Genomic DNA, 14,277 nt, shown 5'->3' on the forward strand with positions numbered 1-14,277 from the left:
TGAAAAATCAACACATTTTATGTTAGAGATTAGAACAAATTTTGTCTTCTACCTTCTTCCAATGATGAATCCAAAGACCATGAACACCAAAATGATGGTCCCGGCCACTGCAACCACAGCAATTATAATAACAGGGTTCTGTTCACTGGAGACTGCCGTAGCTATAAACAGAAAAAAAAAAAAAAAAAAAGGCTCAATAAAACACTCAATATCTTGCAAGCACTTGAGGTTAAACAAAATCTTATAAACAAGACAGCTATGCTATTAAATTCACCTTTAATTTAAATGCATTCTATTGTAACAAATTTAAATAAACATTTATTTTTGCATTTTAAATAAGTGGTAAGGACAATACTTTCATCTATTTTATATTCTTCAGCTAGAAAAGATCCCTACAAAATGCCTTATTGAATGGCTATCCCCTGCTTAATTGTTGGAAACTTAGTTATAAATCAAGAGATAAAGATCTTTCATCTACAATTGCTATTAAATCCCTATTTTTCCCTCAGTGAGGTATTTGATCCTTCTGTGTCTGTTTTCCTATAAAAAAGGAACCCAAATACATACTCTCAGCATTTTTCAAAGCACCTTAAATGATTCATCTCTCATATCATCAATATAGAATAAAAATCATCATGTAATCATAGTAAATCATTATGAATTTATAATCCACCTTAATTAAGGAAAACGAACAGAATTACTGGTATTAATTTGACAAAGTAGGCAATATACACATTTGAGAGTTTAAGAGCTAGGCTATTTATGAAAGAGCCAACTTTCTGCAAGCACTGTAAAAAACATTTTTGTATTATCTAATTGTAGTCGCTTCCTGTACAATGCTAAGTGATTCTTCTACGCTTATTAAGGCAAGCCCAGCTGAACCTTCCTGAGAGTCTCTTTGGGAACAGTGTATGTTTACTTGTCCTTTAAAGCAGCCTCTGATTCTGATTCTTCATTGAGTCACACGGCCTTCTCACTTGGATTTTTCCAAATTAGTGAAGTTTTACTTATCTGGCAATTCACAAGTGTCACATTTTCCCCAGAGCATTATATTTTCAATACCAGTATAGACTTCATAAAATAATCAAAAGAATGCAACACAGTGAAAATATATATTCCAATCGCTGATCCAGTTGCAAATTGATAATTATATAATATCAAACTAATATAGTTTGCTTATTTCTGAAAAAATCAACAGCTGTAATCTTTAAGGTAGGATGGAAAATACTACTCCTTCTTGGTGTGGCAAGGGATTCAGTCTCCAGAGCAGTAAATTTTATGTAGGCAGAGTGTGTCTTGCCCCAACAGGAAGCATAAATTTTTCTGATTGGCCTTTCTCTACTTTATCTACGTCTCCCTCCTTTGACAACTCATCTCTTAATTTTGTATACCTACGCTAACTATAGATAGTTCTTACGTTGAAAAACAGTAAAAATAGCTCTGGTGTATTGGTTTCTGAAAAGAGGTATTATACACACTCCGTAATTCAGCACCTGCTGATTTGTTCCCTGAGGGAATGAAACAAGGGAAAAAGAAAAAGAAGAAAAAGAAAGCAACTTTACAGCTTTAATTTCTGAATTACAGCCTATTATGATCAAACAGAGAAAAGATGCCTTCAAGTATTTTTCTTGGTTTGGTTGTTTTTGTTTTTATCTGTCTTTTAATATATATTAAGAGAGGAAAAAGAATGGAGTAGTTTTGTTCATGAGAAAGAAAAAAATTAAACATGTTATGTGTAGAAATTGTTTTCATTCAGTCTGTCCCATGGGTCTAATTTTTTGCTTGTCTTAGGCTCTGTTCTGCCCATAGCTTCAGAAACAGATCTCCAATGAGAAAACTGAACTCAGGTGAATGATGAATTAGAGTATGTGAATATTTACTTACATGTTTTTATATATATTCAGGGTCACACTTTTATCTTAACATAGTCAAAATTTATGGTTCATATTTTCATCTAATTCATGGATAATACATTTTAAAAGTAATTTATATGTGTCATAATCACTACATCATGATTTAAAAATTGTGAAAACAGTAGCGTTGGCTCTGCGCAGAAGTGGATTTTTGGATGTATGTGCAATGGAATAATCTGAGTTCTCTTTCCAAACAGTGCTCAGGTAACTTCTCTTTGGTGGCATCTTCCTTCTTGCCCTCCTTCCTAGCACAGAGGATCACTGTTTCCTGACACTCTGATAGCACTGGGCCATGCACTCTACCAGTGCTCAATTGTACGGTCAGAACTTGTGTACGAGTTTCTCTCTTTCACTAACTGAGAGCATCAAATGTGTCATGTGTTTCTGTACATCCCAGATTCTTAGCACAGTAACGTGTGCTAAATCAGTAGTTCTTAAAAGGTGTCTGGGAAACCCTAAGGGTTCCTCAGGAACATTCCAGGGAATCTGCAAGGTCAACACTATTTTCATTTAATGTTATTTGCCTTTTTCACTCTCACATGCTTACAAGTGCACAGTTGAGTTTCCCAAGAACTTACATGACAGGTGATAATATCACTCTGATGGCTAATGAAATGTGTGTTGTGTATACTTGTGTTTTAAAAATTTCTCAGTTTTAATTTCTAAAGTGGTGAACATAAATAAATATAACCCAAATAGTCAAAGTCTATTTGGGGATCTTCAATAGTTTTTAATAGCTTGTAAGGGTTCCTATGACCAAAAGGCTTGAGAATGGCTGTCCTAAATAAGAAAAGCTGACATTCAAGACTGTCTGTGTGCTAGGCACTGTACTTGGCACTTTGTGTACATCAACTTATTTAATCCTCAGACTACTCTGAGAGTTGGGTACTGGTATCCTAGCAACTTTTTTGGATGAGCACAGAGAAGTAGCTCATCCAAAGTCACACAAATGGACATGGCAGAGCTGAAATGTGAAACCAGGAATACGTCTACTAGCTCCAACTGATCCTGATAATCTGTTTTTTTGATGGCTGTGAGGTATTCATTTCTTGCTTACTTACTGACTGCCTTCTATGCATCAAGCACTATATTAGGCACTGGCAAGACTAAAGTAAGAAAAAGAGATATGGATTGTTCTTTCATCAACTTTACCTTCCAGTGGGGAGAATATTCTGATGATAAAAAAAATCACCAAATCCTTTCTAATGCAAAATTCATTTTTAACGTGAATTTCATGTGCTCATTCATGTTCTACTACTTCATCTCAATTTCTCTGAGGGTTAGTTACTTCATTTTTAAATAATGAAAATAACATCTATGAACCTCAGCACTAATAAATAATAGTTTGACCCAATATTCTTAATTTACGAAGTCAGGAAAATGTACAAACTCATTTTGGAAAGTTTTCAAACCTAAACTTTTAACTGATAATGAATGCTTGGGTAAGTATAGCTGATTGATGGTTCTTTAAGTTTGAACTATTCATTAGAATATGAAAGAAAACATATTTTGAATTGTTTTATTATATTAGAAATTACAAAGTAAAATATCAAGAGATCAGTCTAAATGAAAAACTACTGCAACACATTTAACAGAAGACCACTCAAATGTTTAAATGTTGAAATATTAGTGTAAAACACTAATTTTTGGGGGCCATTGAACTTAGATATTCTCAGTTTTAATCTTACACACTCCATTTTAAAAAGATGACAAAGAATAATGATAATAAGTTTATCACATCATATTATGTGAAATCTTTTTCAATTGATGACTTTTGTGTCAATAATTCTATATAAACAATTTATATTTCAAATTTATTTCAACATATGTTTTATTATTTGAGGCTCTGAGAGTTACTGCTTAATTTAAAAATATAACAAAATATTTTGAAAAAAGACTACTGTTAGCAGACTTAATAAGCATTAGCTAATGCAAAAAAATTTACCAATTTATTCTACCTTTTAAAAGAGCTAGAAAAATATTCTCCCGAAGTCAAAATAACTCTTTGATCAAAATTGTATTGATTTAATTTATTTAAAAATTTTCTATTAAAAATTGAGAAAAGAAAATCATATAATAGTTTTTAGTAATATTTGTGTAGAATTCCACAGGAACACTAGATTGGTAAGGAGAGGAAGAGGTAACAGCTGGGTGAACCTTGAGTCTGAGTAATATCAAGAGAAATCAAAAACTTCCAAAACACAGAAACACACCCTGAGGCTTCAACCTAGCTGAATAACAACCAGCAGTGGTACTCAAGCTATTCTAAACTTGCACTCTGACAATAGACTGGGACGTGCATCCTAAGATACATCTGCTTATTTGTGATACACTATAGACACATGTATTTTTGTTATGTTCCTATGCTGCCTTATAAAACACAAAGTGATAAAGGGGATTCGAGATATTGCTAATGTTCTATTTTTAAGCTGAGTGGTAGATACAGAGATATTCAATTAATTATTCTTATTAATATTTCACATATACTTTAAATATGGCATTTAGTATGTTGGAAATATTTCATAAAAATGAAAAAAGATGACAAAAATAAAAAGAATGACAAGGTCTAAGATCTTCTTCTTGAATGGCAAGTTTTGAAATCATTGCTAAAAGGTAAGTAGCTTGAATTAACCATGATTATTATAAACCACCTTTCTCTGGCCCACCCTGGTGTACATCCTGGCTTCATTTGGGGGTTTTCCTGGCTTCATTTGGCTTCATTTTGGGGGCAGCTTTGACTGACAGCTAGAGTAAGATCATTTTGGGGTGTATCAAAACAGTCTGTATCAATACACATTTGAACAAGTCCTGCTTCTGTTTCTGACTTTATCTTTTCAAAATAAACCCAGTCTGTATTAAAGAAACTAATTTAAGTCACAAGGGTATAACATCACAAAACAAAACTGCAAATTTTAAATTATTATTCTGAATAACCTTTACAAAGAATATATATATACATATGCATATATATTCACCTTTAAAAGTAAAAATCATCTTGAACTAAATCATCGCCCCCAGTACTGAAAAAAAATATGCCAGAGTTATAGAGAATAAGAATCCAAACCAAAGATGGTAATTACCTTCAAACATTTTACCTGTAGCTTCCTCTAGTGTAGCAACGTCAAGTCTGGGACTGTAATTTCCATAACCAGCAGCAGTAAAAGCCCGAATCTGGAAAACATACACTGTTCCTGGCTTCAGGTTGTTAATGGAGGCCGAAGTGGACTTGGTTTTTAATGTCGAGTAGGTCCGTTCCCTTTGATCCTAGAAACAATACAGGGAATATTTAATTGTGATTGCAACCAGGCAATTTGACAGCCAATTCTTGCAATTTATTTCAATTTGCTGCATTGTTTTTATAAAGGCTACATTGTACCCTGTGGAATATTGGAACACTGAGTTGTTTCTCAGATAATATAAGGCACATGCCTTTGTTCTATAAATTTCAAAGACAAATAATTTTTTAAAAACATTTATGATGTTTTGAGCCTTTGCTTTTTTGGTAGAGGGCACAGTGGCAAGAACTATTTAGCCATAAATATAATCAAATGTTCTTTTGACCAAAACATAAGTACACTTGTAAAATCTACAGTTTAGTAGAGGTCTTCACTTCATAATGTGGTTCTCTTAATACTGTTCCTGAATGTTATTCAACAAGCAAAAAGCCACAGGCTAAAAATGAAGAAATCTATAAAATCAAGAAACTTAGCTAATACCACCAGCATAGTGACATATCAATTGTTTTCATTAAAAATTGCATTTTTCAGGGGACTTCCCTGGCGGTCCAGTGGTTAAGACTCTGTGCTTCCACTGCAGGGGGCACAGGTTCGATCCCTGGTTGTGCATGCCGCACAGTGTGGCTAAAAAAAAAATGTATTTCTCGCAGAATAAAACCACTTTTACAAAATAGCATTTGATGGAATATTTGAAGTTAAAACTATTAATATAAAAGTTAATGTCTTAAATATAAAACTTAAAGTGTCATATAATTTATGATTTGGCAATATTTTAAACATCTCAGTTCAATTTCCCCATTTTTCAGATATGAAAACTGAGGCTTGTAGAGGTTAAAAATGTGTTTATCATATTACATATGATAAGCTTAAGAATGGAATAATTAAAAAATCAAGAATATAAAACACTCCATCAAAACAATAGTTAAATGAATAAAAATTTAAAGCTTCTAATGTGTTGTTTATGAAAAATGCTATAAAAACTACTCATCAAAATATACAATTCTAGACGGGTTCTTACTTGTTCAATAATAAATACCTGTGCTCAACTGTGTCTAGAAATAAAACTATTCAGTGAAATCTGAAAATGTTGGTTTGGTTGTTTGATTTACCTTCACGATGATATTTGCAAAAGCGTAAATAAATGTACACTTAAACTGGATTTAGTGAAGCTGACTTGTAATTGTCTTCATTATAAGCATTTATAAAAATGAGAGTTGATATTATAAATATATATTTATCTCAAATAAAAGAACTAGGCATAACTGATATTAGAAGACATAATGATATATACATTAGATCACAGGCTTACATACATTATAAAGCAATAGTATTATTTGTAAGTTTTTTTGTAATTTGTAAAATTCAGTGAATGTAGATACACTGTTTCTGTCATGTAAAATAGAAAAGTAGCTATTTGAACAAATTTATTCCAGAGCAAGGATTTGCAAAATATTGTGTTGCATTGTAAGAAACTTTACTCTCACTTACCACCTAACTTATATTTTTAAAATGTATTTTTCATTGCTTTTGAAATCTGATGAAATTTCAGAAAGGACTTATAACTGTCAGAGTTCACTGGAAAACAGACATAACAAACCCAACACTAAAAACAAGGATCCCCTTAAAAATACATTTGATGAGACAAGAAATGTATTCTCTGGTACAAAAATGAGGTATTTACAATGTAACTTTGGCTATGGAAGTTACGCATTCATAAAGGAAATAATAAGTAAAAATATTGTAAACTCAATCTGAACGTTGAAACTAATCTTAAACTATCTGTTTTTCCATCAAAGTGAAAAAAAAGTGTCTATTGCCAAGGCACTGTATGCATTTAAGTGATTCAATCAAGTCAATTCAGTCCCCAAATATTTCCAAAGCTTTATGTTTCCATTTTGAAATTCTGTCTAAATGGTTATGTATATTAGAGTACTTCAGCTAATTAAGTCAATAATAGTAACACATTATTATTATTACTATTAGTAATAATAATAGTTTCCATGTTTCAAACCTTGAATCAGGTCTTTCTGAGAGGTAGAGCCTAGAAAATAATTTGTGAACAGGGTTGTGTCTGTCTGTCTGTCTATCTTTCTCTAGACGGGTCAGAAATAAATGCACTCATACACTGAGATATGTCATTATTTACTAAAATTTAGCCCTTATAGGGGATTAAAGGGGCAGTACTTGAGTTTTAGCCATGCTATTTTTTTCATGGAGAGAAGGGTATAAAGAAGTAGTAGACATAATTAGTATAACATATATGAAATAAATTTCAGGAGGAATTTAAAGGAGTGAAATATTATCACCTGACTCTGAAGTTTGGAGAACACTACACATTTATTACAGAAAATATTCTTTTTTTTTTTCAAATTACAAAATTATTTGAGGCCACGTCATTATCACCGAAACCACATACATAAAATAAATCATCAAGGGCTCAAACAGACACCCTAAAAGAAACATTTTCAAAAACACAGAAGGAAAAAAAAATACCACATTGGGTTCTGTGGTTTCTGTGGTACTAAACATCCTACATCTAATCATTAGGACATCAAAACTTGAATACCTAAGCATACTACTAGTGGAATATTTTCATCTGTGTAACACAAAAACTTAATACACAGAAACTATCATTATAGTAATGAACCAGAGATTCAGGGAGAGGGTTATTAAAAGTGGCTAAAATTAACTATCTATTTTGAAGTAGCTCCAAATAGCTGTTACAATGGCCAGCTTTAGTCGACAGTGCAGTAGGATGACACAAGACACACTGAGCGTCGTACATGGTTGTACATTTCAGCTGTTCTTAGCACTTACTTTCTCGTAATACTTGATTTCATATTCGGTGATGACTCCATTGGGATGCTCCGGTTCCTGCCAGGAAAGCTCCACGCTCCGCTGCAGCACTCTCTCCTTCATTACTCCGCTCACTTGCGAGGGAGCTGTTTGGACAAGATGTGTCAATAAACAATGAGAAAATTCACTGGATGCCTCAAATCAAATGTCACAACTGATCAGTCCCATGCTGTGCCAGTTTCATTAAGGTAAAAGAAAGCACCTTTTCATAGCTCACAATTCAGAAGCTAATGAATATTCAAACAGGACCTTATTACTCTTCATAAACCTTAATAGAAATTTAAATTAAAGTGCAAACAGCAGAAGATAGCATTGTTCAAGTTAGTGAAAAATGGAAATGATGGGGCTGAGAATGACAATTAAGCAAAGGAATGCTAATTAAGGCTACAAAATATGATTTCTAAGTCCAAATATTTATTTCACATGCAACAGCAATACACTTTTTACAAGAAACAAATAACTTAATACTGTGCCAGATAAAGTAAATGAAATGGCTACTTTCATTTTCAATTAAAGGAATCAAACTTTAAAAAAATGTTTTTATGTTTCACGTGTGTGTCTGTGCATGTGTGTGCGTGTGGGTGTTTCATACTTCATTAGGTTAAGGTGCAAGAAAATGCTAAGGCTTCTGTTACTTAAATATGTGCGTGATCACACATACACACACAGACTCTTCCACGTGTAATTTATACCTACGTAAGCTAGGCTTCAAGCTTTGATAGAAGCAATTCAAGCTACAGTTTTGCTTTCTCTCTCTATACAGATAATAACATGCTAGAGTTCTTTCATCCTAATTAGTGGCATATACTCTTTTTGGTAGCTAAGACTGTGGAATGTAGCAAACTGATTTGCTCTGTCTAATTTGTTCAGTGACGATTAACTAGTTATCTTCTCTGTCTAAATGAGTAGCTGCATTGGCTTGGCTGAATTTCAGTGGGGTCATTATGTTTCATGTATCATGCTCTATCTCATTCTGTAAAATGTTTTCAGGCTGTTAATTTAATTTTCAGATGTCCAAAATTGTTAATAATCCTGCAGACAGAAAAGCAATTTTATGGGTCTAAAGCTGTTGAAGCAAGCTTCTGATGTTTATCCCTTTGGCTTTATTTTGTTTCTTCTACTTCTTAATATTTTCTTATATTAATATCTAGAAAAAACATTTGTCACTGCTGTCTAGCTTGACGATTTTGAGGGAAGGACCTGGAAGATGCATGACTCCCATTTCCTCTCAGATTACTAACAAAAGCATAACTAGGGCGGATTAAGTGGAACAACTTTCCCTTTAGGGGCATGCAGCTGAAGTACTCAACAGACTGTGTTTACAGACTAAATGCGCTTCTGATATGTTTCCAATGAAGCCAATTTCTAATAAGGAATCTTATTTTTGCCACGACTTTTAAAACCTGGGTATATGCAGTGAAGAAGAACTTGTTTCTAAAGTAATTTATCTCTCCACCCATAACATTTTTAGCATCTCAGCCAACTGTGGTTTAAGAAGCTGCATCCCCAAGCCACAGCCTTGGGAAACACATTCCCCAGCTAATGGTGAGATGAGATTCTACTTAGCCAGGAATCTCTAATAGTCTAATTTACTTAACGCCATTCATAAAATCTGTATTTTAATTTTAATTAGTAGAAAACAGAATGCAGCACAGGTGAGAATACTGCACTAGTCAATACATAAATTGCTCAGTAAGGCTGCTGGGTCTCCGATCAGGGTTTACGGCATGAGGTGTGCCATTTGGAAACAGGTTAAATGGAAATAGGTGGGAGCACTATTAGGTGCCAATCTCTAGGTCTTCTTTAAACAACACACATAGCTTAATGTGATTTTCAGTGTAAGTCAAACTATAAAACACTTTGCTTTGTTCCTATCCCTAAACAGCAAGATGAGAGAGACGAGACACTGAATCCTCCAAAATATGGCAGAGACTTGGGGTATAAATGTACCTCATTTAGTTCTAATATGTTGCAGCAAGATCTAAGTGTAAAATGAGACATGATTTCTGCAAGTTACACATTAACATTAAACTCATTATCTCATCCTGGAAAAAGAACTTTTACCAATAAAATGATGGTAATTGGGAAATGGGGGGAAAGATGCCAAAAAACACATTTGAAATGTACAGTATTTTGAAGCCTGTAACACAACACTAGCAGTGCAGTACTCTACAATGTATTTTCCCTCTTTTGTACAAAGAGCCATATCTGTCAGTGACTATACTCCTGATTTCCTGTGTATTTCTTATTTTTAAAAATTTATCCCTTGCTAATACTGTATCAAGCCACACGTTTAAAAGAGTCAGAAACAGAAGTACTAGCACATGGCCCTTGAGAATAGATAAATTGCATGATAGGAAAAATCTTTCCCTACCTATGTCCTTCAAATACAACACTTTGGTACATAAAAATTGATAATATTTTCCCTTGAGTTTCAATATCTCAGGCATAGAGAATATATAATTCATAAGATATACAGTTTATAAACAAAAATATCTCTAAAGCTAATCAGATTCTAACAGTCATGATTTGCAGATGAAGTTATACATAAAAGTAAAATTGAAAGAAATATTAAAAAACTGATTTCTATGGTTAATATATTTGATCTGCTAAATTAATCCCACTGTAACAATTTCACTAAGAATATGCTCTTACACCAAAATATTCAATTAGCTACAATCTGAATTCATTTTGAAAAGAATATGCATACAACTAATTAAATTATATACATACTTAACAACCCATAAGGTATTATGACATTTATAATTTTCATAATTATCAAAGTTAAATAAAATCTTTTGTAATTGGAATTAATGTGATGCTAATAAATAGTAACCGACAATAGTAAATTCCCTGCACTGGAAAATGTAAGAAAACAAATTCAGAGAGGCAAGCTTTTAAACATGAATTTGTAGTAGGGTTTCTAAAAAGTGATTAACAGATTAATTTCTCACCTAAGTTTCTAGAAACATTCTGATATAAAAATTAATTTCAACTGAAGAAACAGATGGAACGTTTTGCCCTTAAATATTTTCAAGAATTATTGGGGACATATCTGGAGTCTATACAAATGACAGTGAAAGGCGATCTTAGGAAATACAGAAATGGTTTCTGTGGTTTAAAGTGGTAAATCTCAACAGTATAAAAACAAAGTTGATGCAACAGAAAAGCAAAAGTCAAATAACAGGCTAAAATGTAAATTTTGGGCTAGGATCGTTTAGTATGAGGCTCTGAACTAAAAAATAATCAGTAAGAATGGTGGGTTTATGTACAGACCTGAACCAGTCAACATTTTCGAGATTTTGAGCTTCAAGCACTCATGCATGAGTTTTGATCTTAATCAATTTTTAATTAAAATCCAAGTACAAAAATTATATTTAAGTTACAAGATGAAATGTACTCATAAGGGCTCCATTCCCCCTCACCCTATGCCCTCCAAAATGTTAAGCTTACCTATATGTATGGAAACATTTCCTAGCACAAAGTGAGGAAAAGACAATTTTAAAACATAATATAGTAAGCGAATGGCCCTCCAAACTCCATACTCTAATCTCTGGAATGTATGAATGAATATGCAACATTACAAGGCAAAAGGGACACTGCAGATGTAATTAAGGTGATAGACCTTACAATAAAGATATTATCTTGGACTTTTTCAAGCGGGTCCAATCTAATCACATCAGTCCTTATGAGCAGAGAGATTTCTCCAGCCAGGGCTAGACAGATTTTGCGAAAGGTGAAGCCAGAGAGATCTGAAGCATGAGAAGGAATCAACCCGCCACTGCTGGAGGAGTCACTTGGGGAACGTAAGGTATGGGGGCAGCTTTTAAGGATCAAAGACATGCCCTAGGTGACAGAGGCAGAGAAATGGAGACCTCAATGCTACCAGCACAAAGGCCTGGAATTCTGACATCAATGAGGTTGGAAGTGGATCTTCCCTAGAGGCTCCAGATAAGAGCCCAGCCCATCTGACAACTTGACTTCAGCCCAAGAGGCTGGCAATTGAGGCTCCAGCTGAGCCCCGCCATGCCCAGACCTCTGACCCACAGAACTGGGAGATAAGAAATTAGTGTTGTTTTGAAGTTTTTGTGGTAACTATTCATGGTAGCAATAGAAAACTAATACATACAGTAAAGAAAGAATAGACTTACTGGAATTTTAACAAAGTCTATGAAAAAAGGTTAGTGATAGGATAGTTTAATAATGTGATATGTTGAAATTTATGTTGAAATAACATGGAATCAAGGAATTTTGATCTTGATTAAGACTCAAAACACAATGCCTTATAAAAAAGAACTCTCCATCATACATCTGGAAGAATTTTTTTTTTTTTTTTGGTGGTAATACTTCAATGAAGTTCATGAATTTGATTTTGGATTTTAAAAGTAATTTATTTATACTAGTCATTATTTTCACTACACAAATTCTCCCACTAAATTTCAACAAAGAATGGTGAGTGGAAAAATAATGTTTGTATTTCTAAATAATACAATCAGGAAAGATAGGTCAAGAAGTATGAAATGACCTTTTACCACACCTCAAATTGTTACATCTATTGACACTTGTTAGGTTTCCATTAGGTAAATACAAAAAGTGAAAATGAAGAAATCTTTAGAACACAATCAAATGCAAATCTGACAATTATAGAATAATAGACTTTTACCGAACACTTTTGCTGCTTTATAGTATGGAGTTCATTTTTGTCATCCTTTGAAATAACAAATGTGTGTATTATTAGGAGTTTAGGATTTTATAATACACAACTTTTAGCTTTCTTACTCTTCCCCATAGGTGTTTCATTTTTGCACTACAGGACAAACGTATAAAAACACATGTAAATTTATTCCAATAACAAAAGAGTAGACCAAAAGTATACATGATCCAGTGGAGTATCATGTAACATCAATTCAATTTTTAGGGTATTTAGGAATAAGTAAAAAATTCTAACGTGATTTCACTAAACTTCAATTTACTGGCTGTGAACAAAAAAGGGTCAGTAATATATCATGAACAATAAATATAAAATTTTATCTAAAAATTAAAGCACAGGGATTAAGGGCAATTGAGTCTGCAGGAATTATGAGCAATCCATTTGCAATACGTACCCGTCAAATTTTTTTTGTTTGGAGAGAAAGATGGTTTGTGGCTAAAACAAACATAAATCTCATTCTATAATAAGCAGTTGAAAAAATCAGTGGGAAATGAATTGATCTTTCTCAAAATTAAATTATGCTCTTTGCATTGCCAGCTATGACCTACCAATTAGAATGATGATGTTTTATTCAAAAATGTAAAATACACAATATAATACATGACATATCACAGAATGGATTTCTAAATATATTTAAGAACAATTACTGAAAAGACAACTTGAATAAGAGCTAAAAAATAAGATCTGAAAGATCTGTAACAAAAAATGAATGATATTGAACTGACAAAGCAGGAAAAAGAAAGCATCGTGATTGGGGTGCCAAGTCAAGTATATATTGTGAGTAAAGTCAATATCGTTTCGGTAGGGTAATAACACTCCTCACAGAACAACAAACGTCACTACTCTGCTACTTGATCAACTAAGGACAGCGCTGTTCTTTAAAGCAACAGTCACAACATCTTTGCAAAAATGATCTGCTAATACATCTTTCTGAAAATAAAGTTTCCTCTGTCATCATCAGATGATTAGTAACCAATTGTTTGGATGTTTAATTAATTACAATAGGAGTTCGCACTTCCTGGAAAGTCTATGTAAAGAGCTTTAAAGAGCAAAGAGCTGAAGGTTGTGGAGAAAGCCACTGTGGCAATTGGTTCTAAAAACATATCTGGACTTCTGCTCATCTCTGCTTAAGTACTGACTAAAATGTGAATTGATGAGGCCGTTAATTTGTAACTCCAGGTGCATTTGCATTTTCATAGAATTACAATGTAATTGTAACTATCGATGTAAATAGAATAGAATATTGTAAAAACAGTAGGTATAAATTAGGCAGCTGCCCAGAACTAGCTGTACTATTCACACCAGTCCTACCCACAGAGGAATAACTAAATGATAATCGAACATGACAATCCAGCAGGGTTAAGGAGCCCTTGATATTGAGTCATACATGTCACCTATCTTTTCAATCAACAGTTAATACTTTTTTACTAGCTCAGTTCTACTCAACAAATGTTTGTTTGGCATTTACTCGATGCAGGGCATGGTGGCATTTCTATAGAAACTTACAGTTTGCTATAAATAAATAAATAAATAAATAAATAAATAAATAAATAAATAAATA

General features: G+C 33.1%; 1 protein-coding gene across 1 annotated transcript in view; it reads right to left on the reverse strand.

The window, feature by feature from the left end:
* The window catches only part of EPHA7 (EPH receptor A7), a 166,954-nt gene that overhangs the window by 25,242 nt on the left and 127,435 nt on the right, over nucleotides 1–14,277 (reverse strand). Inside the window, exons 6-8 of the mRNA XM_029224145.1 lie at nucleotides 7,967–8,091; nucleotides 4,994–5,177; nucleotides 53–161 (exon numbers count right to left, since the gene is read on the reverse strand). Of these exons, the coding sequence (XP_029079978.1) occupies nucleotides 53–161; nucleotides 4,994–5,177; nucleotides 7,967–8,091 (418 nt within the window). The remainder of the gene's footprint in view (nucleotides 1–52; nucleotides 162–4,993; nucleotides 5,178–7,966; nucleotides 8,092–14,277) is intronic.

Source organism: Monodon monoceros, unplaced genomic scaffold (assembly GCF_005190385.1).
Source record: "Monodon monoceros isolate NGI ecotype Baffin Bay Population unplaced genomic scaffold, NGI_Narwhal_1 Super_Scaffold_15, whole genome shotgun sequence".
In the NCBI taxonomy this organism is placed as follows: Eukaryota; Metazoa; Chordata; class Mammalia; order Artiodactyla; family Monodontidae; genus Monodon; species Monodon monoceros.